The sequence below is a fragment of the Mustela putorius genome, unplaced genomic scaffold (assembly GCF_011764305.1).
Source record: "Mustela putorius furo isolate JIRA1106 unplaced genomic scaffold, ASM1176430v1.1 tig00003858_pilon_pilon_pilon, whole genome shotgun sequence".
Classification (NCBI taxonomy): Eukaryota; Metazoa; Chordata; class Mammalia; order Carnivora; family Mustelidae; genus Mustela; species Mustela putorius.
Window position 1 is genome coordinate 1,729,137 of NW_025422010.1, and position 25,753 is coordinate 1,754,889.

The 25,753-nt window shown below is 54.2% G+C and overlaps 1 protein-coding gene across 1 annotated transcript in view; it reads left to right on the forward strand.

Annotated features, from left to right (window-relative positions):
• BCR (BCR activator of RhoGEF and GTPase) overlaps nucleotides 1-25,753 on the forward strand; it is a 121,415-nt gene that overhangs the window by 65,824 nt on the left and 29,838 nt on the right. The window contains exons 3-8 of the mRNA XM_004742450.2: nucleotides 3,629-3,733; nucleotides 4,049-4,234; nucleotides 9,492-9,599; nucleotides 12,910-12,970; nucleotides 14,206-14,258; nucleotides 16,372-16,512. Coding sequence (XP_004742507.1) covers nucleotides 3,629-3,733; nucleotides 4,049-4,234; nucleotides 9,492-9,599; nucleotides 12,910-12,970; nucleotides 14,206-14,258; nucleotides 16,372-16,512 — 654 coding nt within the window. The remainder of the gene's footprint in view (nucleotides 1-3,628; nucleotides 3,734-4,048; nucleotides 4,235-9,491; nucleotides 9,600-12,909; nucleotides 12,971-14,205; nucleotides 14,259-16,371; nucleotides 16,513-25,753) is intronic.

Consider the following 25,753-nt stretch of genomic DNA (forward strand, 5'->3'; position numbering starts at 1 on the left):
GGCTTAGGAGTGTTTGAAGACGGACTGACCTGCTCTATAATTTTGCTACCGGCCATCACCACACTGAGTGTATCTGGTCACCCGTTGCGCTCATGGAACAGAAGTTGTAACTCTGACTTGAGCTTTCATCTGAGCAACCACAAGTCCATTCACTTTTGTGATTCAGTGGTTAGGTCAGTGGTTCAAATCACTTCGATTGCATGGGTGCTCAGCGAGGCTTTGCATCAAGCACAGGAGGATAAGTCATGCCTGCACTCCTGTGGCTCATCCTGGCCACACAGCCCAGCTCTGGGTCCTGGCTTATCCAGGGATACTGTTTGCTCACATCTGTCCTCCCGGCAGAGCTGGGGACAGCAGGAGTTTGGCCAGCCCACCTGTCCTCTTTCTCCTGAGGGCCCTCGAAGGGTGGTTTATCCAGGGGCAGGCACAAATCATACTGGATGTTGGCACTCTTTCTTCAGAGGACTCTGGGGCGCCAGGATCCCCCCAAGCTCGGGTTCTTACGCAGAGGCCAGCCACTGGCCCTCTGCTGGCTGGGCTCCAGGACTTCTGCCAGCCCTGTTGCCAGTGAAGGCATGGCCCCTGCCAGAGAGAAAGACAAGTGTCCTTTGTCCAGCAAACTGGCTTCCAGCTCCCAGCTGGGAGCAGTCCACCCCTTCCATAGCTGGGTTTTTGTTGTTGTTGTTGTTTGTTTTTTTAGATTTTTTTATTTATTTATTTGACAGAGAGAGATGACAAGCAGGCAGAGAGAGAGGAGAAAGCAGGCTCCCTGCTGAGCAGAGAGCCCGATGCGGGGCTTGATCCCAGGACCCGGAGATCATGACCTGAGCCAAAGGCAGCGGCTTAACCCACTGAGCCACCCAGGCGCCCCTTATAGCTGGGGTTTTATACCCTGATCAGCCTGCCACCCCGCCACCTTGGGGCTGGGGGTAAAGTATATTCCCTGAATTCTGTCCTGCTATCCATACTCCTGCCACTCTCTTCCAGCTCCTGCCCTTGTGGATCTGGTGGAGATTCTGTTCACCCAGGTCCCTCTGTCAGCCTTTCCCCCCTTGTCATGCCCAGTTTGTTTTTATCTGCTCTTTCGGCCCCAGATCTGTGTGGCTTGTTCCCTTCTCTGCCCCCACCCCCTCCCTGGCAGAAGCCTTCCAGCTGGCCGCTGCCTTTTTCCAGCTGCCCTTTTCGTCTGGCTTCCTCTCCACCAAGATCTCCCTACCATCATAATCCTGACTGGATTCATGTGCCCTTTCCAGAACTGGCACGAGCCCAGAGCAGGCTTATAAATAACCCTGGCCTTGGCCCTGCCCTTTGTTCCCTCATCTTCTGTGTTTCTTTCCTGCCCTTTCCTTTAAGGTGCAGTTGGCTGGCTTCTGAGCCATCCTTGTCAGCCCCCAGCCCCATGCCGGAGCTCAGGAGATGATTCCTGGTCCACAGAGAGGTGTTCGCACCCATGTCTTCTCCCCAGGCCAGCACATTCCCCCGGCCAGACGGTCCCCTGAGCTGACCACGCCCTTCGGAACAGAGAGAGCTGGTGTTGGCGCCATCCTGCCTGCGCTCTTTTTCCTCCCAGCTTTCCAAATTGTGTGGGTGGGAATGAGACGCACCGCCATCCACGTGAGCACCAGCATCTCATGCTGGGTGGGGCTCCTCCATGTCCTGTCCACCCCCAACCCCCGCTGCCCACAGCACCCCCACCGTGCTCATAGTAGCAGGATTGTTCCTTAGGACACAGCAGGGCGGGGTGGGCGCCTGCTGCTGCTCAAAGAGCCTGCTGTCCCCTTCACCTCTACATCTTCCCTTGTTTGGGGCACACATGGCACCTGGACACGGTGGGAAGCATGTTCAGGGGTAGCTGAGAGCTGCTTCTCCAGCATGCTGCCCCCATTCATGTTGTGACCTTCGTGGGCTGAGGTGAAAGGAGGTGTCACGGTCCCCTACCCTGCATGTCCGTGCACCATGTGCTGCACCCCAGGCCCTGGAATGGGCTAAGCTGACAGTTCTGGATACTGGCTCTGGCTTGTCAAACACATAGGGGTTCCAGAAGGAGCACTCAGAGCTTCTCAGAGATACAGCCTGAAGGAGGCCCCAGCCAGGAGTTCTGGATCCCTTCGTGGGTTTGTGTGTTCATTGTGTCTTCCTGGAGCACCTGTGTGTTCCAGGCACTATGCTGGCACAGAAAGTTCCAAGATCAGGCACAGTATGCCCTCGAGCTTTCTGCCTGTGGAGCCACTGCCCAGTGTGCCCTGGGGGAGAGGGCCTTCTGAGGGGGACGGGACCTGAGTGTTCTTTCCCTGGAGTGATGCTTAGCCATGATCATGGTGGCTGCCCCCTACACATGCTTGAGTCCACATACACACTTGGGCATGCACACATGTACATACATATGCAGGCACCTAGCTCATGCACACTAAGGGATTCCCAGAGCAAAGTGCTGGTTTAGGAAGACTATTAGGATGGTCCAAGTGGGCAGTGAGGATGTGATACAAGCCCCAGGGACCCAGAAAGCAGAAGCAGATGGGGCTTGGGGATCACGTCTTCCTTCCCCAGTTTACACCCAGGTAGCTGATGCCCAGGGCAGGAGCACAGTTGCCTAAGACCATGGTGCTCCCCGGGCAGGCCTTGCTCTGTGGCTCTGTCCCCCAACTCCTGTCCCTGGGTGCTTCCCACTGGGCCAGCCATCTATACCACACAGTGCCTCCCTTCTGCCAGGCCAGGGAAGTGGAAAGGGCAGCAGGGTTGGGGGCACACAGAGGGACTATGCTGAAGGGTTCTGATTCTAGGCTTTTTAGAGACACAGTGAAACTTGAGCTGGCTTTAGGTCCTTCCTGGAACCCAGTGGTTCTCACGTAGAGGTGATTTGGCCCCAGAGGACATGTAGCAACATCTGCAGACATTTGTGGCTGTCCCAGCCAGGGGTAGGAGAGGGTGCTGCCCAACATCCTACAAGGCCCCCCCCAGCATCCAAAAAGAATCCTGCAGCCCTGGATGTCAGCAGGGCCGAGTCAGGAGCCCTGACTCCTGATCTCCCCTGAGTGGTTCCAGAAAGTGGACCGTAGGGATAACCGTCTGGTTTTACACCCAGGGGCTGCCGCGGTATGGTTGCTCATGTTCATCTGCAGGTGGGAAACTAGTGGCAGAACAGGCAGGGATGTCTGTCACTTTCTGTGGACTACAGTGGGGCTCATTAGAACATGGGCAGGCTGTGGACACAGCCGTCTCTGATACCAAGTCCTTCACTGGGGGTCAGGGAATGCGTTGGGAGGAGTGGGCAGGAAGTCACAGAGCAGACTTCATTGCCTTTGGCATCAGCTTTGGTGTTGGGTTACTGGGCCACTGTGACAAAGTACCACAGAGTGGGGGGCCTTGCCCTGACTGTTCCACTTCACACTGCCCGTTTCCCATCGTCAGACCAAGGGTGGCCCTCAGCTTTGCTGGGTGACCCTCCAGAATTTACTGTGGCCATGAGCGAGTGGTGGGCTTGGCAAGGCCCCCATGCTTCCCTTTATTTCCCCACAGAGACTTTCCCAGAGGCTTGATCTCAGGCTGTTAATAAACAGGCCTTCCTCTCTTAGAGGGGCCACCTCAGGCATCATCCCCCAGGTCTGACCTTAGTCTGTTTCTCCTGCAGAGCGAGCTGGACTTGGAAAAGGGCATGGAAATGAGGAAATGGGTCCTGTCTGGAATCCTGGCTAGCGAGGAGACCTACCTGAGCCACCTGGAGGCCCTGCTGCTGGTGAGGAGGGAGTAGGGGCCGAGCCAGGTCCCAGACCCCAGGGCACCAGTCAGAAGGCGGCACCCTCCCTGGAGGGTCATTCCACCTCTGTAGAAGCTGGACCTCCCCGTGGGGTGGTGGATACAAGCCTAAGACAGGTGCCAAAGCAAGCTGGCTTTGAATTTTTATTTTTAGTGGGAATTTAAAAAGAAAAGCTCATATGGCACATAACCGTGATTTTCTGTGGTCATACCATACACCTGAAAAATGGTGAGCCCTCTCATCAGTGCCACCCTCATGGGTCACCTTTGCTGCCTCTCCTGTGCCCTCTTCCAGCCCATGAAGCCTCTGAAGGCTGCAGCCACCACCTCTCAGCCTGTGCTGACGAGCCAGCAGATCGAGACCATCTTCTTCAAAGTGCCTGAGCTCTACGAGATCCATAAGGAGTTCTATGATGGGCTCTCCCCCCGCGTGCAGCAGTGGAGCCACCAGCAGCGAGTGGGTGATCTCTTCCAGAAGCTGGTGAGTGACTCAAAACAGGTGCATAGCCTCCTTCCCGGAGTTCGCAACTCTGCAGGGGTCAAGCCTCTGCCTTGACCTGCTGGTGTGTGTTGCCAAGGGCTCTGGGATACAGAACCCTTATTTTAAGTAGACTCCACACCCAACGTGGGCCTTGAACTCATGACCCCAATATCAAGAGTCACATGCTGTACCAACTGAGCCAGCCAGGCACCCCTGGAGAATTTTATTTAAGTGGCCTATGGAGGAGGGACATGCTCATTAAATATTAAAGTAGTAGAAAAAGTGGCCCTAGAGCCTGAAGGAGGGCCCTGGAGGGGTGGGGTGGGGTCAGGAGACAAGCCATTGTGTGACCCTTAGCTCCTACCACCAGCTGTTTTCAGAACCTGGAGGCGATTTGATGCTGACTTTGAACATGACACCCTCATGCTTTGTAGAAATCAAGACTGGTTCTTTTTGTGACTGCAGAGCCTGGACCCAGGCACAGCCTCGAAATGAAAGGTAGTCTGGCTCCAAGTAGTGGGGTGCAAGGAGGTCCCCAGGTGCCCGTCCCACCTGAGCTAAGGCAGCCAGATAAGGCAGCTCCTGTCCTTACCACTGTGGGGGTGAGAAGGTAGAGGAACTGTGGGTAACTTGCTGGGACTGCAACATCGGGTTATCTCCAAAAGGAGTGCTTTTCCTGCTGCCTTCAGGCGCCATAACCTGAAGGACACAGGTGATGCTGGCTGGATGACAGAAGAAATATTTCTGAAGGGGCTTACTGAGCCCGTATGGACGAGGAATCTTTTTGGCAGAGGTGGCTGTGGGTCCTGGTTCAGGTCCCAGAGGCAGAAGCACCTTCTCAGGACAGAAGGGGTCTACTGTGAAGGCAGGTCAGGGGCCTCTGTGGCCCTCTGCTGACTACAGGACCCAAGAAACCAAGGATATGGCTTTTAAAAACTCAATGGGACCTATAAAACCTAGCAATCTGATGAAAGAGGTTGTCACAAGCCAGGCCATCTGGGGCAAGAATTAGTTCAAAGTGCTTCTTCAACCAAGATGTGGGTGAGGTAAAACTTGTCCGGTGGGAGGAAACAGTTAAGGCACCTCTGGATGGAAAGAGAAAACTCAGATGAGAGCTGTCTGATCGATATCTTCCAACATGTGTGGTTCCAACATTTGTGGAAAGGAGCCCCTGCCTCCTTTGCGGGTCTGATGCATGGAGCCAGTCGGTCTTTCCAGGAGGAGGCTGTGGAAGATAGGCATCTGGGTAGGAGAGCCCAGCAGCTGTCCTGGGAGTGTCACTGATGGCAGGTGCCAGGCAGACCCCTGTGACGAAGGTTCTCCCTCTGAGGATCCCTAACCTGAGCTGAGTTCAGTCTGGGCCCCCTGAGCATATCTTTTGACCTGGAGCCTTCCCCCTCCCAAGGGAAACCAGTCCTCCAAGGGTAGAGGTGGCCCAAGGTCACAGGCAGAGCACGCCCCCACTGGGCTGCCCAGATTCCCAGCGGTCCAGACCCAGTCCTTGCCTTAGCTCACACCTGGGCTTGAGTGTTTTGCTCCAAGGTGTGGCCTTCCTGTTGGCAGTCCCCTCTCTCCACTACCCTGGGCTGCAGACACCTCAGATTCTAGGCCGAAGCGAAGATTAAGAAACATAGGAAACTTTTCACTTTTTTTAATTCAGATTCCTACCACATGAGACCCTTCTTCCTCTAGCCAGAAAATGGGAGGCCGTGTTGATGCAGCCCCACCATCTCCAAAGTGCCCCCTCCCCCGTTTCTCTCTGTGTGCAGTGTCCACAGGTTTAAACCTAGTAGATTTGGCTCAGCCTGTAGCCCTCCTGAGAACTCGAGAATCATGTTGTTGAGAAGAAACTGCACCCAATACACTTTCCCAAATAACATTCTGACATTGCTCAGAAACTTGTCTTTCAAATTGTCATAGTCCAATGAACACCAGAATTTGGGAAGTTTCCTCTGGTTTCCCCGGTGTCCTTGAGCCACCTTTGTGGGTCAGACGCTGCAGCAGACTAGGGAGAGAGGTGGGGTGGCCACGGGACATCACGCCCCGGGAACCAGGCCCATGAATAGTGTTCGTGTGTGCTGCGCAGCTGGGTGCAGGGGCACCCCTGTCCCTTTCTGACAGCACAGCAGGAGTCAGCTCCGTTTCACCCCAGTAGGCTCCCCAGCTGGGTAAGTCTTGGGACAGAAGGAGCCTGTGATGCCCTGCCCCAGCCGCGGCACCTCCCCTCTGCCCCGGGATTTGTGAGCCTGCCTCCCCTTCCTGCGGGAATGGATGGGTTTAGTGCTGCTGCTTGGGGTCTGTTCCTGGCTCAAATTTTGTCAGGCTACTCTTTTGTTTTTCTAATCATTTCCAGCTTCCAGAGAGGTGCACAGATAGTTCAAGAACTTCCATGTGCCAGAGCCACCACTGGTAATATTTTGCCGAGTTTCTCATTTTTATATAGGTGCGCACACACACACACACACACACATCCTGAATAGTTTGAAAATAGCTTGCAGATAGATCTGCCCTTTTACCCCCAAATACTTCATTGTGTATTTGATAAAAACAAAGACAAGCTCTTCCATAACCACAGAGTACAATGATCAAATTCAGGAACTTTCACAGTGGTAAGGCACTGTTACCTTGTCCGCAGTCCATATGCGGACTTCTCCCAAGTTAGCCATCGTGTTCTTTTTTTTTTTTTTAATATTCATTTATTTATTTGAGAGAGAGAGCACGAGTGGGAGGGGTAGAGGAGAGGGAGGAGAGAGAGAATCTCAAGCAGGCTCCACACTGAGCACCGAGCCCAACATGAGGCTCGATCTCTAGACACAGATCGTGAACTGAGCCAAAATCAAGAGTCGGACACTTCACAGACTGCCCCACCCAGGCGCCCCCATCACGTTCTATGTAGCCTCCTGCATTCTCTGATTCAGGATCCAATCGGAGCTCACAAGATGGACTCAGTGTTCATATCTCTTTTGTTTTCTTCGGGCTATACCAGTTCCTTGGCCTTTGCTTGTCTTTCATGGCCTTAACATTTTTTTTGAAGGGTACTGGCCAGTTTGGGCTTGTCTGAGGTTTCCTCAGGAATAGATTCAGGTTCTGTGTTTCTGGCAAAAACTGAATAAACCACAGCAGTGATGCTGTGTCCTCAGTGCTTCATGTCAGGAGGCACGTGATCGCCATCAATCCCGTTACTGGTCCGGCTCCATTTTGGGTTGGCTAAAAGTGTGAGATTAGACTGCTTGGCACTTGGCAAAAGCCACATGGAAGATGTGAGCTCCTTTGGGAAAGGGAGAAGTAATGGAAGGGGTTCTCCTCTCTTGGACCTCATATCAGTTTGCTAGGGCTGCTCATCTGGGCAGCTTGCACAACAGAAATCTATTTCCTCACAGTTCTGGAGGTTGGAAGTCCGAGATCAAGGCACTGGCAGGGTTGGTCTTTCCTGAGGCCTTTCTGCTTGGCTCGCAGATGGCAGCAGTCTCCCTGTGTCTTCACGAGGGTCCCTCAGTCTGTGTACTTATCTCTCATTAGAGCTCCAGTCATACCGGATTAGGACCCGCCCCGACAACTTCATCGCCTCTTATGCCCTATCTCTAAACACAGTCGCATTCTAAGGTGCCGGGAGTTAGGGTTTCAACATAGGAATTTTGAGGTGACGCCTGTCGACAGTAATGTCCCCTCAGGGCTCCTGACCACATTATCTGAAGCAGATAAAAAAAGCACCATAGCTTTTAACCCCAGCTCTGTTCTCAGACATCTGCTATATGACGTGTTTGTTGACTTATTTATTGTGTATCTCTCCTGCTGCTGGCCCCACTGTGTCTGAGAGATTTGCGGCTGTAGTGACAGTACAGTGCCTAAAACAGGTCTTCATTGTGGGGGAGGCGTTCAGTGAGCCGCAGAGGAAGGAGAAAAGGAAGTGCTCTGGGTCTGACTCTTGTCCTGATTGGCACTTGGAGATGGAGTGACCAGTTAGGGTGATTTGTGCAGGAGGGGCCAGGCCAGGCCTCCATGCAGCCCCCACAGGGAGCAGAGCCAGAGACCAGACCGTGCCAAGGACTTACCCAGCATCTGGGACTGTCATCTGAAGAAACGTAAAATTCAATATAAATGCAAATGCATATAAAACAAAATTCACATTCAGCACAGAACAAACACCAGAATCAGCTAAAGCTTTAGGCTTCCAGCCCTTGGTCTGCAGTGGGAAATCCTGGCTAGCAGGTCGCCGGGGTCCTCCATTTCCCTCCCCAGGCCTCGCTGTGCTGGTACAAGATGAGGGCTGGCTTTCCCTCAGCTGCCTCTGAAAGTGACCTGGGGCCCAGAGGTGGTGGCAGCTTTCCCCTCGCCCCCACACACCCATGGAAGTTGTCACTCAGTTGAGTATCTGATCAGGAGGGTATGTGAAGAGACCCTCTATTAATACCTTTGGTTTGACAAAAGACAAAATGCCTCTCACCTTGGGGAGAAGGGATGAGGAAGCTGGGTGATGGACAATGCGGACGGTATGTGCTATGGAGAGTGCTGTGAATTCTATAAGACCGTACAGGCCTGTACCCCTGAGGCAAATAATACATTATATGTCAATTTTAAAAATAATTTTAAAAAATAAAAATTAAAAAATTAAAAATAAAATGTCTCTCACCTTGCAGCTGGCAGCCGGCATGTCTCCCACATGCCAGGTGTGGCTTGTGGTACCTGGACCCCTTGCCAGGTTTGGGCTGGGCTCATGTCTAGACAGTGGGAGCCTCTCTTCTCCAAGGCCAGCTAGATTGCATGGGCCTTATGTGTCTGAAGGGATCAGACAAGCGTGGAGCACTGTAGCCACCCCAAGCCGGGGGCCAACCTCCCTATCCACTACGGCCTCCTGCGGCCAGAATGTGAAAGTGCCTCCCCACCCCACCTGTGTAGACTCTTGTCCATGCTCAGGGACAGCCTTGCATTTTAGACGGTGCATTTTACACGGTGCTGGTGGCACCGTGTAAATGAGTAGAGTGGGAGGAATCAGCAGCTGTGGAAGGGAGCCGTTACCTGCTCGGGGCTGTGAGTCACTTCTCAACGTGTCACTTGGAAGGGGGAGCATGCTCAGTGCGTGGGGAGGGGAAGCAGGTGGGAGGCGACAGCAAGGAAGAGGTGAGGTGACTGCAGCTCTGTTCTGTCTGCTGTCCCTGGGCTTTCTCCAGAGCGGTGCACAGAAGCCCATTTCTCAGAAAGATGAGCAGCAGTGGCACCTGCCCTGCACCTGTCCCACACTGTTCCTTCTTCCCTGCAGGCCAGCCAGCTGGGTGTGTACCGAGCCTTTGTAGACAACTACGGAGTTGCCATGGAAACGGCTGAGAAGTGCTGTCAGGCCAACGCTCAGTTTGCAGAAATCTCTGAGGTACTCGTGACACTGTTCAGACAGGTGCACCCCTCCACCTCCCCCGGGTGGGACGTGGGCCGGTCGTTGGTACATCATGACCCGCGAGAACAAGGCACATCAGACCAAGTTCTGACTATAAATCTCCGCTCTGTTTCCAGAGGCTTCTGGGTTATCTCTGTCAGCCCTGTGCATGGGGGACACAGGAGGAGCAGCCCCACAAGAGCCCTGCGTCCCCCAGGGCCAGGGCCCAATTCTGGGGCTCTGCCAAGTGCCCCAGACACACACTCTCTTGTGCCATCTGTGTGCAGTAATGAGTGTCCATAGTTTTGTCTCGTTAGCGGAGGTCTGGATGTGAGGGTCCTGGGCTGACGAGGCACCTGGTCACTAGAAAGCAGCCTGGGAGCTGTGCTGTGCTCTGTTGCTCTGGGGGAACATCGCTTGCCAGGGAGACTGAGCAACTAATAAGGGGTATGGGACTGAAGAAAGCTCCAGGCTGGAGCTCCACAAGCACTGAAACCTTGAGTCCTGCAGTGTTAGCATGAGGGGCCTCTAGAGAGCACTTCGGATACAGAGAGGACAAGCAGGCCACCCCTGGACTAGAACCTGCCGCACAGGCCTCTCCAACTGTGTCTGCCCTGTGCAGTTGGGTGACATTTTCCTCTTTCTGGGCCTGTCGTTACTTGTGATGGCTCCAGCTCCTCCGAGCTCTGACTTGCCTTCCCTCAGCTAAGCAAGGATTCTGGGCAGAAACAGTCCATGAGAGAAATTAGCATAAGAAAGATAACTGGAAACTAGAAATAGATACTGAGTGGGGTCTCCCTTGCTGAGAGACAGTCATACCCTGACTGTCATACCTGGCTTTGTTCTGGGGGCTTTGTGCCATTTTGTAATTTGTCGTGAGGAGGGTATTGTGGGTGCTGATTATCTTTCATGGTGGCAGTGGGTGCCATGCTGCTCCTCCAGAGCCTGTGGGGACAGGCACTCCCTGCCTGGTGCTGCTGGTAACAGGCTACATGCACCCAGGGTTCTATCTAGGCTGGCTCCAGACATCCCTCCCTCTCTGCTCTGCTTTGCCTAGAGCATTGAGGCCATACCTTTCTTGAGCTCATTCACTTAGCAAGCCCACCACCCCTAACAGCTGGGGTGTTGGTGCAGAATCCAGAGTGACCTTGGCAAATTAGAGACCTAATCCTTTAAGAACAGGCTATAATTAAAGGGGGCCAAGTTCAAGTCCACCCAGACAGGTTCCTATAGAGGAAGGAGGAAGCAATGGTGAGACACCACCCAGGCGTCACGTGGTCCCATGGGACTCTGAGCTGAGGCAGGGGTGCTGGGAGAGAGACAGCTTTCCCTGACCCCTCATGAAGCTTGTACCTTGGAGGTGGCATCCACTTGGGTTCTCCACTGTGTTTTTGAAGGAGACCCAGAGACACAGAGCAAAACTAAACCAAAGGAAACAAGCAGCCGGCCATGAGAGGTTGCACTCCAGGGATGGGAGCTCAGATGTGGGGACTGGATGGTCACCTCTAGGAAGGGGAGCAGTGGAGCAGTGACCCTTCATCTGCTCCTGGTCCTGAAAATGAGCCAGAGCAGCATCCACTTAGACTAGAGTTGCCCAAGCTGGGATTTCATGGAATGCCAGCTCCCACACGAGACATACTGAGAGTTCTGGCAAAAGGGCCTCTGGAACTGTGGGATTAAGCCAGATGTGTAAGTCTCCTTGAAGCAGGACTCCTGGACCTACCTCTGCACAGTGTGCGTGGTGCGGCCCAGGGGCGCGTGTTGTGAGGGCTCCTCCAGGCTCACGGGAGCATGGACCCTGAGTTTTGCAGGGGCTTGTGTTCTGCTCTCACGCCCCTCACACACACCCCCGCACCCCTTGGGAACTGCTGAGGCAGACGCACAGAAGAATAATCACGGTGAGGACCGTTCAACTCTCAAGAGAGACACCAAAGTGCATTGTGGAGTTTGGCCCCAGTGAGCTGTAAATACCATCATTTTTAGTCATGAGACATTGACTATATAGCACGAGAGGTTGGGAAAGCCATCTCTGAGCCCCTTCCTGTCCCCATGCTGGTTTTCGTTTTTGTTCAGCAGCCTGGTAGTGGGATTAACCATAGCTTCTTCCTGGAGGTGATTCCAGGTACACAGGGATCATACATCCTCGTTGCTCTGGGTATGTTGGACCCAATCGATGATGCCTTTGATACAGTTGTGGGGAACATGACCTACCTACCAAAAAGCTCTGCTCTCCTCCTGGGGATCATAGTGCCTGTTCGTTAGAAACTTCAGGCCTGCCTTGCTTTATTGCACTTTGCAGATATTGCATTTTTTACAGACTGAAGGTTTGCAGCAACCGTGTGTTGAACAAGTCTCTCGGTACCATTTTTCCAACAGCATTTGCCCGCTGTGTCACATTTTGGTAATTCTTGCAACATTTCAAACTTTTCCATTGTTATTCTATTTCTGGTGATATGACTTCCTGAGAGCTCAGATGATAGCATTCTTTAGCAATAAAGTATTTTTTAATTAAGGTAGGTACATTGTTTTCAGACCTAGTGCTCTTGAACACTTAATAGACTGTAGTATACTGTAAGGATAATTTTTCTAGGCCCTAGGAAAAAAAAAAAAATTCACTGGTCTTGCTCTATTGCAATACTCCCTTCTTTGTGGTGATCCAGAAGCAAACCTACGAGATCTCCAAGGTATGCCTGTACATTTGGGAAGTCAGGAGAGGGTGGGAGGAGGGGGAATCCAGCGTGGGTCTCAGTGGTGAGGGGGCCTGCCCTGGCCATTTCCAGAGGTGAGTGCTTTTCCAGCCCTCCAGCCTGTTGCACACTGTTTAACTTCTCTGAGAAAGCGATTCCATGCGTTAAGGAAGGACAGTGTGGTTTGCCTTGTTTTTATAGGCTTCTGTATGTCCAAGGCTCTCGACCAGGGGTGATTTTGTCCTCTACAGACGACTGAGTAATGCCTGGGGATTTTTGATTGTCACAACAGGAGGGGGCATGCTGCTGCGGAGGGCTTCTGCCCCGTGTCCTATGATGTCTAGGACCCACCCCCACAGTAAGCAAATCCAGATATCTGGCCCTGAATGTCAGCAATCCCAGGTGAACCATGGTGCCCAGGGCAGGCCTTGTGTTCCACCCACCCTGTATTTCATGCTTTGGTCCAGGACATACACACATCCCCAACACTTGCCTCCCCTAAGGTTTGGTGCAGTGAAAGAAGGGTGAGTTTTCTGCAGAAGGTTGCTGGCCACTGGACTTGCTGCCACTTCAGTGCTACCTCAGTTGTCCCATGTAAAAATGGGCTTTTCTCTTTGCAGAACCTGAGAGCCAGAAGCAACAAGGATGCCAAGGACCAGACGACCAAGAACTCTTTGGAAAGTGAGTTCTCTGGGCTGAGGCCTCTTCGTGCTGCCTGTGGGGGCAGCTGCCATGAGCCGATGGGGCATTTGCTAGAAAAGCAAACAGGGCACCCTGTTGGGTCACCCTCCAGCGACTTTGCTGTTCCAGACTTCTAATAGAGCGGAGACAGGGATAAAGCAGCACTGGGTGTGCTGAGTGGTGAAGGACATGGTCAGGTAGCAACCAGGAAGGACGGTAGGAGTTTGCAGACACCCATAAACCAGGCACTGCTGGGCATTTAAAATGTCATCATGTTGTCCCCAGCGGCCCTGTAAGGAGGATTTTATGTTCCCATTTTTCAAGTGACAGGACAGATATAGAATGAAAGGAACTGAGCTGGAACCATAGGTCCTACATGGCCAAGCAGGGGGAAAGCTAGAGCTGTCAGGCTCCCCTAGGCCCGTGTGTCCAACCTCTTCACTCTGGGCAGAAAGCAGCCTCAGCACTGATAGGTCACTTCTTGGTTGCAGTTGTTAGGATAGCATGAAGAATTGCACTTCCAGAAAACAGCAGACCTGGCTCTTCTAAGCAGAGCTTCACCGTGCTCTGAGTCTCAGCTTCTCATCTGTAAAATGGGGCTAATGATGCATGTCTTACGGTAGTGGTGGGAGTCACGTGAGGAAATGCACCTGACATATGTCAGGACACACGTGCGCATCTGCGCCCGTCATGGGCTGGGCTCGCCATCCTGATGGAGAAGTGGGGGCTGCCAAGGCTGGCCAGGGCTCCTGTGCTGCTGGATGCCAGGTGTCTGAAAACACTTACAAAGCCAAGAACTGTGTCGGCACCCGAGTAAGTTTCCACTGTCCTCAAAGTCGGGGCTCCAAACTGCGCAGGAATGGGCCTTGCAAGTGACATGCTGGTCTGCTCCCAGGAGACCCTCCAAGCCGGAGAGCCGGTCTCCTGCCATGATTGGGACCCTCATCAGCCCATGTGCACCAGGTGCTCATGGGTTCCCCAGCTCCAAGGGGAGGGACATCAGCTTGGGTTCTGACCAGTAGCGCTGCGCTCAGCCTTTAACGTCACATACCGAAAGCTCAAAGCCATGGGCTCAGTCTTCTAGGTGCTCTGAGTTGGCGCTTGTCTCTGGGTATGGATTGGTTCCCAGGGCTGCTCTCTCTACCCAAGCCCTTCCCACAAGTACAGGCAGGCGGGTGGTCTGGGGCTGCTTTCTCTGTGCGTGGCCACCTCTCACCCTGCCCATCTCTCTGCAGCCCTGCTCTACAAGCCTGTGGACCGGGTGACCCGCAGCACGCTGGTCCTGCATGTGAGTCCCCCACCATCTCAACCCTGGGGTTCTTGGCTTCTGATGTTCATCAGTGTTGCCCACCCCTTACCCCTGTTCCTGCCACACACCTTTATTGATGATGTTAGAAATGAGAGGCTCACACGGAGGTGAGGGGGGACAAAGCAGGTTCGCAGGGGGGCCTGGGTGCTCTTGAAGAGGAGGTGCCAGGTGGGAGCATCCTGTCCCAAGTAAGAAGGGCCTCCAAGGTAGGCGGGGTCAAGGCACTGAGAGTAGATGCCTTGCAGGGCCCCAAGGATGACCGCTGCCTCCCAGCCTGGGGAGAGGGAGCGTGGGGAGGGCCCGCCTCACTGGGGCTGCTCCTGAAGGCAGCAGGGAAGATGAAAATGGCCCCTAGTCCTACTGCCCAGGTGACCCTCTTCACTTATATTTAAAGCAAATTGTACGTGCATTTTTTTTTAAAGATTTTATTTATTTGACAGAGATCACAAGTAGGCGGGTGGGGGGGGTGACAGGAAGCAGGCTCCCTGCCGAGCAGAGAACCCGATGCGGAGCTCGATCCCAGGACCCTGGGATCACGACCTGAGCCAAAGGCAAAGGCTTAACCCACTGAGCCACCCAGGCGCCCAGCCTTTTTTTTTTTTTTTTTTTTTTTTTTTTTTTTTTCCATTTCCTTGCCTGCTTCGTCCCCACCACCACGGGAATTCTTTCATGCACATACCGACATATGGGAACATCTTTTTTGATTACATAGAAGACATCCTGCTATATGTATCATTCCACCCTTCGCTTTTTTTGATACGATGTGGTGGAGATTGTCCCACTTCAGCCCAAACAGCTCTGCCCCATAGAATTTAAGCGGTGTAGTATTCTATTGAGTGCACTTTTTTTTTTTCTTTTTTAATTTGACAGGCAGAGATCACAAGCAGGCAGAGAGGCAGTGGTGGGGAAGCAGACTCCCCGCTGAACAGAGAGACCGATGCAGGGCTCCATCCCAGGACCCTGAAATCATGACCTGAGCCGAAGGCAGAGGCTTAACCCACTGAGCCACCCAGGCACCCAGAGTGCACATTTCTTAAATCGGTTTTTTTTTTTTTTTTAAGATTTTATTTAAGATATTTCTTAAGAGACAGTGAGAGAGGGAACACAAGCAGGATGAGGGAGGGAGAAACAGGCTTCCCGCCAAGCAAGGAGCCTGATGTGGATCTTTATTCCAGGACCCCGGGATCATGACCTGAGCCAAAGGCAGATGCTTAACGACAGCCTCCCAGGCGCCCCTTAAGTGCACATTTCATAATTCCTCACTATCTTCTGATAAAGAGGGAGATGAGAGGCATGGTGTAGAAGGCTCTGGCTGGTGGCCTGTTGAACAGAGCCTCCAAGACCTTTATCTGTCCCCTTTCCAAGCGTCCTGACAGGAAGAAGCCAGAACCACTCAGAGGTGGCATGGGGTTTCTGGGACCATGAGCACCAGAGCTTTCCTCCAGGCTTATTTCATCTCAGAAGAGGAGATCTGAAAGCTAAGGGGAGTTGGTTTTTCTGAACCAAGGAGCTGTTGACCTTCTACATGAATTACTTGCATTCCTAGTGGAGAAGGAGTCAACGTTTCCATCTGTATTATAAAGAGGTTTAGACTCTTCTCTAAAGCAGGAGGAGCAGGGAAGGCCAGGTGCTTTCTCCTGAGCTGGCACAGACCAGAGGTCCTGGACAAGGCCAATTCTGCCCCCTAGAGGACATGCAGCAATGTCGGAGACTGTTTCTCATCCCAACTGCCAAGGAGGAGCGCCAGCATCTAGTGGGTAGAGGCTGGGGTTGGGGAGGGCTGATGTCCTACAGTGTACAGGACAGCCCCCACCACAAGGAATCGTCCAGCCCAGAATGTCATGGGCCTAGGTGGACAGGGTCAACCCCAAGAGCAGGAGCCTCTGTTGGCAGCTTGCATACAGCATGGACTTGTGGGACCATGCTAGGTTTAGGACCTGCTTATGGGATGGTGCTTGGCAGGCACTGCCCGCCTAGCCCCAGCCCGTCGGACAGCTGTCCTGGGTTTGCCTGGCCTGTGTCTGCAGTTTGCACACCATGGTGGGTGCCAGGGCTGGGCTCCCTCTGACCTGAGTCTCCTCACCTGACACAGGACTTGCTGAAGCACACGCCCTCCAGCCACCCCGACCACCCTCTGCTGCAGGATGCCCTCCGTATCTCACAGAACTTCCTGTCCAGCATCAACGAGGAGATCACGCCCCGGCGGCAGTCCATGACCGTGAAGAAGGGAGAGGTGAGCCAACCCGGGGACAGTCAGGGTGCGCCAGCCCCCCCACTGGCCAAGGGGATGTTGGAGCCCTGTCTGGTCCTTAGGAGACTGTGCCTCCTGTTCAGCCTAACATAGGAAACATGATACCTTTTAGGGTGTTGACCCTAAAACCCAGTCCCCAAAGCAGGGTGTCCAGGTGGAGTTGCCAGGCTGCTCGCCTCAACTGGCCATCTCTTTTCCCATTGTGGTGGGTCGTGTCCAGGACATGCCTTCTTTTCCCTACACCCTTGTCAGCTCGGGGTCCCCAGCTGAGGAGACCGGTGAGAGAGATCGTTTTGTCTGGAGAGATCTGGTTCCTCCTGAGTGTTCTCTCTGTGAAAAACAGTTCGAGGTTTCACCTTCTATCTGAAGGTGGAACATTCCTGTGAAATCTCTTGTAAGCTGAAATGCTGTAAAATGAAGAGGCTGTCACCACTGGTGAAGCGAAAATCTTTTTCAGGTCTATTTTGGTTACTGAAAACTCATGTTTTCAGGACTCATGTTAAGTCTTTGGTAAAGGCAAACTTTTGAATAGTGTCGGAAACACGTATGACCAGATTTAAGGATTTAAAAAGGAGGAGGAGCGGGATGTACAAGCAGTTTGTGGGCTTGCTTGTCTTCAGCTAGAAGGATTCTCTCCTTCCTCCCTCTCTCACCGAGAGCCACCCCAGGAGGGGCCCAGTGAGGCGTGGGCAGGTGCCATCCCTGGCAGGCAGCACTTAGTGAGAGAGCAGAGCTGCGTAAATCAGGGAGGCTGGCACCTAGCACAAGTGTGAGCAGCATCAAGGCAAGGGAGACTGACCCGTGGCCGCTGGGCTCTTGGCGGGGATGGGAGCTGTATGGCCCAGGCAGGACACCACCAGCAGTGAGACTGACGGTAGCTGCCCCTGAAAGCCACTTCTTCCTCTTTCTTCTGGTTCACGTGCAAGGTGCTGGGCACTGACAGCTCACCCTTCTGCAGTCAGGGCTTCTCTTCGTCCTTCACCTGGGCTAGCAGGCAGGCCCCTCAGATCTGTCCTCCCTACTCCTCTTTGGGACGTAGGTACCTGAGTGCAAGGCAGAAAGCTCACATGGGCCCAGAGTCTCATCAGGCTTAACCAGGAGTGAGGGGCTTGGTCAGATTTCTCGTGGTGGGCCGGGGTCAAGGAGGAGGGAGGTGTACCCTCCAGTCCACCCTTCGGGCGGGTCCAGACCCTAGAGCCAGGTCAACACAGAGATCCGATGCCAACATTGGCATGAACTCACCCACCACATGGCTTGGACCGTGCTTGCTTCTCTTTCCTGGATCTGTTTCCCCCTTTTACAACAGGGTGGGTACTCGGACCCGGGCACCCAAAGCTCACGACTCACGGCAACGGTGTTGCCGGCAGGCAAACAGAAGCAGTCTCTGAGCTCTTGGAAGGCAGGAGTGGGTCCCCAGCACCTCCCAGGGTCTCCACACCCAGTTGTCTGATAACTAGAACCTGGGGGTGGTGGGGTTCAGCTCTCCTTTCCTAGAGCAACAGCAGCACCCTGGCCCTGGATCAGCCCCACTCCAGCTCAGGGACTCCGGAGGAGTGCAAAGCTTTGGCCCCCCTAACCGGATGTGGGATTTGCTTCTGTCCAGACTCCTTTTGGGTTTGTGCCCAGCTCACCCTTCCCTCCTAGGACACCTCTTTCTCCTCTGCCGACTATTCTGAGAGCGATGTCCTCCTGGGAAGCAAATACGTGAGTCTTTTCCCTCTCAGGTTTTCAGAGAGGGCTGAGTCTGCCCTCAGCATCCGCCTCCTGCTGTTCAGGATCCCTGGAGAGAAATACCTTTTTGCTCCTCGCCTCAGTGAAGGTGGCTGCCCTAGGGAATTGAGGAAAATCAAATGTTACCTGGGAGGCGGCAGCCCAGCCCTTGTCCCGCATCTGTTACCATAGGCTTCATTCCATGCTGACCCATCATTATGGTCCCAGGGTGATCCTGGGAAGGTGACCCAGGAAGTCTGTTGGGGCTAGCCAGTTCATGAAGAGAAGGGCTTTTATCTCCACCCACCTCTCCCCTACTGGATCTGGCCCTGTTGGCCTCAGTGATACTTGCTTGGTGAGAGGGATCACTTGGGTACCTCAACTAAACAAGGAGAAGGAAGCTAATCCCTTCCGAGAGATTGTCAGTCTGACTCGCATGTACCTCCTCTCCGTCCCAAGCATGGTGAGGAGGGTGGTGGCCAGCCCAGTATGACAGGTGCCCACGCTCATGCTCCCCACCCCCACCGTCCCAGGCACAGACATCACTAATCAATCAGCCTGTGGACATACTTCAGGGTGCCCAACCCAGTTTACAATCCCCAGTGTGGTAGAAAGGGTGCTAGAAGGGCGGTCCCCCAACCTGATTCAGCTCTGCCCACCACTTACCAGTGGTTTTAATTTGGGAAGCCCTTATTTCTTTGCCAAGTGTCTACAATCTAAGGACAGTGTCTCAGGATCTGCAGCCCTCCAGGGGGCCGTTGTGAGACAGAAAGGGTCTCATGATCTCTGAGGGGGTATCTAAGAGCAGGGGTGATGATTTCCCCACATGGGCACCGTTTATGTTGGAGGTGGTAGGAAAACACCCTCTAGATCACCAGCCAGGAGAGAATCTGCAGGTCCCAGGAGGGGTGGGGAGCTGCAGGCTGCTTCCTTTTAGAATTTGCAGCTGGGGAGAGTCCGAGATTTGGAAGTACCTATTTCTTTTTCCTGTCTGTGTTCTTGTCTCTAAATTTGGTATATAACATTAACTATCAAGCTTCCAAAGGGAGAGAGAAAGTCGGCTTCTGAGTTCTCCTAATGATTCTGTGAAGTTAGAGGTATTTTCCAGGTGAGGACACTATGGCCCAGAAAGGTTGAATGACTTGCCCACAGTCACACAGCCACTAAGTAGCCAAGCCAGGACACGAGGCCAGGTGTGCCATAGCACCTGTGCACCACAGGTGTGTTATGACTTTTGATAGGCCCTCCCGCACTCCCCCACACCCTTGCAAACCCACAGGACTGTCCACCCCTCCTGGATCCCTGTATAAAGAGCTACCTGGACATAGGTGGTCGTAAGGAGATGTGCCCCTTTGGTTTGCCAGAGCTTTAGGCTCTGAGTGGAGCCCCATCCTCTGCTTCTCCTGCTGGGAGCATGGTGGAGGGCAGGGGGGGTCTCTGTTTCTAGCTCTCTTGATAGTTTTCTAGGGAGTGGAAAGGTACCTCCATTGGCCTGGATGTATAGAGATATCCCCACAGTCACTGCTGGCCCTCCCAAGAGGTTACCTCTCTTCCTGCTCAGCCTGAGTCAGTCAGGGCACTGGAAGGCCCCTTGTGAGCCCTGAGCTGGGCCAACAGCCCCAGCCCCCCTCTGTGGCTCCTGTAATCTCATCACCCTTTATAGCCAGTCCCCACAGCTCCAGGGCTGTGCTTTTTGAAGAAGAGGGACTTTGGGCAGCATTACAGGTGCCTCCTTGACCCTGAACTATAGCTGGCAGATGGTCTTGCCAGCCTGTCTCCTGGCCCTCGTATCCCACGGGCCGTGAGCGACAGGCATTTCCCAGGAGGACACCCTCCTCAGCCAGCCAGGAGCCGATCAGGACCAAGAGGTCCCACTGGCACATTTTTTTCCCGGGCCTGGGACCTGCAGGCTGGTGGGTGGGTGCTCCTTCATTTAGCTGAATGAACTTTAAGCTGCCAGCTGATTTCCCCATGCGGCTGCCTGCCTGTCTGTTCTTAGCACCGCACCATGTGCTGCCCGGCATCCCAGCTCAGGCTGGGAGACAAGTGGGATGATCCTGTGTGGTGTCTTGTTTCCCAAGAGCCAGCCTTTTCTTGGAGCCATTTTCTACCCAGGTTCCCAGGTGCCCCAAGCAGCAGAAGGCAGGTGGGCAGGCTGAACAGGAGCCCCCAGGGAGGTGTCGCCAGTGTAGGCTGAGGCCAAGGGGTAGTGAGGCTCAGGCAGAGGAGAGGGGAGGCCTCTGGCTTAAGGATTAAAGAACTGGAAATGCCAGACCCTGTGGCAGTTTACAGGGGTGCTGCAGGAGGGGGAGGGCATGAAGGCAGCCAAAGGGTTGGGGTTCCCAGCACCACCAGACCCCGTGTTTGGTGACCTCAGCAGTGCCATCTCTGAGCCTTAGCTTGGTCAGCTGTGGGATGGGGCTGTGTCGTCCAGTTTCAGAGGATGTCCACAATGAGGGGGCCCCAGCAGGGAAAGGCTGGTGCTTCGTGTCTAGGCCTTTTCTCAACCTTTCATAAAGTTCATAAAGTTCTCCACTTGTCTGGGCCCAGGTTCTGATTCTTCCAGGAACGTGGGCGTATTACTTAACTCTGAGCCTTTCCTTCGCTAAGAGTGGTGGAGTTGGAACATGCTGCCGGGAACAGTTCGGCCAAGTGTGAGATGTTTCAGGAAGCACTCTGCACAGGGCCCAGCAGAACACCTAGCTGGTGCTCAGTGAACATTCCTACTGTGTGTCAGCAGCATGCTGCCCCGGGCTCACCCTGCCCTCTATCCAGCAGGCTCCTGTCCCTTCCAGGCAACATTGTTGCTCTGACTTCATTCCCCCGATTGGTTGTCTCACGATGATGCATCTCTCCAGGGCATGGGAAACCAGAGGCTCTCTCGGGGACCAGGGAGTGGAGGTGTGCTCTGCAGGGAGGACAAGTGGGCAGGTGCCAAGAGCCCTAGAACAGTTATAAGGGCAAGAGAGTCGGATGGGGCCCTCAGCACACACTGGGCTGCAGAGACACTTGTTACTCCACCTGATAAACCTCCAGATCCCAGTGACTTACCCTGCAGCCGGGGCTGCTCTGATGGGCAGTGTCAGCTGGGCTGCTCGCATGCAGCCAGCGACCCCCAGTTTCAGTCCTCACTCTGTGGGCATGGGAATGAGGGGGCCCAGGCTGCCAGCTTCCTCCAGGGCCACACATGCTAATCTGGTCCATGCTTAGAGCCAAGCCAGGCACCCTCAGCCAGCAACTGATACCACTTGCTTTGGCCACCTTCCATGTTCTCCTCTCTGCCCCCACCTGGGCCCTCCTTGGCAACCCTTCTTCTTCTCACCTGGCCAGGCCCCACTGGCTTATCACTAAACTCCCAATTCCTGTTCCTGACAAAGTTTCCTTGCACCCCCTCCATGGAATCGTGGTCTCTGGCTTCTTCGTATGTGTGCCGCAGTCTACTCCGTTGCTTGAACAAAGTGCCATCTGCTGGGGGTTCAGACAACAGGCTTTTATTTCACACAGTTCTGGGGGCTGGGAGTCTCGAGTTCTCGAGGTCAGCATGCTCAGGGTCTGGTACGAGCCTATTTCCTGGCCCACAGATGGCCACCTTCTCACTGTGTGCCCCTACGGCTTTTCCTCACAATGTGCATTTGGAGAGAGCTCTGTTTTCCTCTTCTTAGAAGGACACCAGTCCCAGTCCCATCATGGGCTCCCACCTTCGCAGGCTCACCTAAACCTAATTGCCTGCAAAGGCCCTGCCTCCAGACACTGTCACATTGTGGGGTTAGGGCTTCAACATATGGATTTTGCGGTGGACAGAAATATCAGTCTGTAAGAGTGTACTTCTTCCAGATGCCTCCTTCCTGGGTGGGCTCTGTCTGGGGGTCGGAGGCAGTATTGCCTAGATGACAGCTGGGGGAGGCCGGCCAGACTAGGGGAAGACCCCTGAGGAAGGAGACACCCCTCTTCCGAAGATGGTGGATACATAATGTAACCTCACTGGCCTCAGTTTCCTTGTCTGTAGCAATGAGGGTGATAGTACCCCCCCCCCAGTCATCACGAAGTGTGAGAAGCCCAATGACAGGGCACCTCTCAATGCAGGGCCTGGACCTGCAAAGGACTTGGCTTATGGAAGCCAATAGCCCCATGTGGGCACATTTAATCCTCTGAAAAATGCCACCAGGCAGGTGTTTGCATCCCGTCTTATCTTTTTTAAGGCAGCCAGAGGCTCAGAGAGATGAACTGGCTGAGCCAGTGTCATCACTGCAGAGAAGAGAGGAGGGTGGGCTGCAGACCCCTCACTCCCTGGCAGCGTGAGCTTATCACTCTTTCAGGGAGGCAAGTGGTGTCCCCTCTAAAAAGGTGTTCCCCACCTGGAATGTGGGGGTGGGGGGACTCCCCAAGTGGAGTGCCTTCCCCAGCACCATCACTGTTCGGCCCCATAGTGCACACAAAGACCTGCACATGAGGGGACACACTCTCCGATACAAACAGGGACAAAAACACACACCCATACCTACAGAGGGACATAGGGGGACACATAGACCCATGGACACACAGGGACATGGAAACATTTAGAATGATATATAGAAACTCAGGAACATGACACACACATGAGGACACAAACACAAATATATATACAAGGGACACACACATGGGGCAACACGGAGATCAGGACCCATACACTGACGGGGATACACACATACAAAGACATGCCTGCCTACATGGGGACACACACAGAGAGACACAGAGACACATGGATTCTTTTTCACACAAACGCACTCCTGTGGCACCCCCCAAGGAGCTGGCTTTCCTGAGTCACTGTTCCATAGACCTTGAGAATGGTGCTGCCCTACCCTGGGGTCCAGCAGGTTCCAGATCTTCTCCTACAGCTCTACCCAGGGCTGGGGCTGTTTGCTCTGCATGAGATGCTGAGGCAAAGGGACAGTCCTTTCTAGTCACCTGACTTCACACCATCTTTAGACCACAGCCCACAGTGCCATGGGGCTGTGACCTGGTGCAGCCAAGCTGTGTGACCCTGCTATATCCCCTCAAGGGGACACAGGTGGGCCACACCAGAAGTTGGTGCTGCAGACAGGGCTAGTGAGCATTTCCAAGTGGGACGTCTCCTGGGCAGACAGGGTCCTCCTGGCTCTACACTGGTCCCATGTGTGCTGGCAGGGCTTCTCTGCAGAAGCCCAGGATCTGAGAAGAGGCCCGGGTAATGGCCACAGGGTCCAGCAGCCCCTCAAATGCCTCAGGCAAAGGGCAGAGAAGCCCCTCAAAAACGCTGTTGGGCCTGCACCTGCTTCATCCCTCCTTCATTTCTGTCCTCCTATCTGATCGTCTATCCTTGGCCTCTCTCCTCCCTGAAATGGTGTCTGTGCAGATAAGGGCTTGTTGTGGTTTCTTCATGGACCTGTTTCAGCGGCAGGATCCCTCTTCAGCCTGGGGCTTTGGGCTGGACTCTGAGCAGGGCTGATCCCAGACCTAGGCCGGCTGACCTCCAGAGCCAGTAGGAGGCATCTACCCAGGCAACAGGGCCCTAGGCTGTGCCTTCAGTGTGGGACTACCAGCCCTAAGAGTCAGTGCCTCAGGACTACCCCTGGGCCTGGGGAAATATGGGCAGAGGCAGTGTGATGCCCGGCCCTCCCCTCTCCCCCACACTCCCCTTGCCTGCTGCCCTGCTCCCTCCCCCCAACTCTGGTCTCTCTCCTGGGGTCCAGGCTCCCTTTGTGGATTTGCCAGAGTATAGTTGGGGGCCTGTTTTCCTGGGGCTGGGAGACCCCTCCTGCCCAATTCCTGGATATTTTCTGTTTGGGCATGCCAGAAGACCCAAGGGTGGCCTGGGATTCAGAAGCAAGACCCAGTGCTTCCTCTGGAGGGAGGGCAACTGTGACAAGACAGGGAAAACTCACAATGAAAGAGCCTTACTCTGAAGATAGCCACTGCTGTCCAGTACCCGCACACTGCAAGGGTCTGGCAGGTGACATGCACGACTCGCACCCTCTGCTCTCCCTCAGAGACCGAGCATGGCATGGAACAGGGCTCGGACTGGGATGCTTTGGGGGCAGTGGGCTGACTAGGAAGTGTCGGGGCTCTCTTGGCTTTGGGGCTTCTCTTAGAAAGATGAGGGTTTGCATAGGCAAGAGTTTACGGGGAGGGTCGTGGCGACTGTCACAGTATCCAAATAGAGTCTGCCTGTCACAGCCTCCCAAGGCTGCAGGCTGAGACCCAGGGGTCTGTGTCCTCCTCATAGTCAGCCATGTGTCCTCTCCACATGGCAGGCATGTGGGCTGCCCCTAGCACCAGGGAATACTCAGTGGTCTTGTGGAGGATGAATGCGACACTTCAGCTGATGGTGTGAGCAGCAGGACCTTGCAGGGAGAGAGGGTGGGCTGGCTGAGAGGTGGAGGAGGGTGGGCGCTGCTGGGACTCTAGTCATTTCTGATGTGCTGATGAGTCTACTTCTGAGCTGGACATTGGGGGCCCTCTGCTGGTGGTGGCCAGAAGCTCAGCCGCTTTGTAAGGAGAAAGGATCCATGTCCCATCACAGAGAGTCCCTGGGTCCCTGCCCCCTGGGCTGGAAGACCCTCTCCTCTGTCCCTGCTGCAGAGGCATCTATCTGTTCATTCCTCTGGGACTTCTGGGTCCCAGGAGCCTTCACAGACCTGCTCCCTGATGAGGACCCAGCAGTCAGGTTTGTCCTAGGCTTTGCCCTAGGGTCTCCAGCTCCATGTGGACGTTTCTCCAGGTGCACACACTTTCCTGCTTTTCGTAGCCGCCAATGCCAGGTGAGCTATCAGCCCATGCCAGGTGGGCAGGGGGTGAGTGACAATGAGTCATGGCCTTGGAACACAGGCAGTCTTCCAGCGCTTCCACTTAATGCTCTTCCATTTAAATCATTCGCTCCCTGGAACCAGGGGCCAGCTGGCCATTGTGACCTGAGCTGAATGTGACAGTGACGTGTGGCTTTTGCACCTGGGAGTGCTGGGGACCAGCCCAGGCTGTACTTGCTTCTGGGCAGCTCTGCTGGCTCCAGCTCTTGCAGAGAGTCTGGGAGAGTTCAGGAGGCACAGGCTCCCCAAGAAGAGTCTGAGGTTGCAAGTGGCAGCGAGCCAGGCATGAGCCTGCCAAGCACACCAGGGGCAGGGGTGGGGATGGAGATACCTCCAGCTGGGGAGATGCTATGGATATGGATCATTCCAATATATGTACCCGATCCTCCAGGCCCTTCCCTGGCCATCGCAGTGAGGAGTGGGGAGTCACCCTCTCTGGAGGGCCTTCCCAGAAGTCAGGGTGGCTGGGTTCCCGCTAAGCATCTGATCTCTCTCCCGTGGGCTTTTGAATTCCAAGGACAGAGTCTGCTGAGCATCTCTGCTTGCTCAATCACATGAGTCCCCTGCCTGGGACAGGTGGTAAACCTCTCCGAGGTTCCTGTTTCTCATCTGTGAGATGGGCACAAGGACCTGCTCGCAGGGTTTCTTGGGGATCACATCCAGTGATGAGGCCCTGTGCTCACACAGCGTAC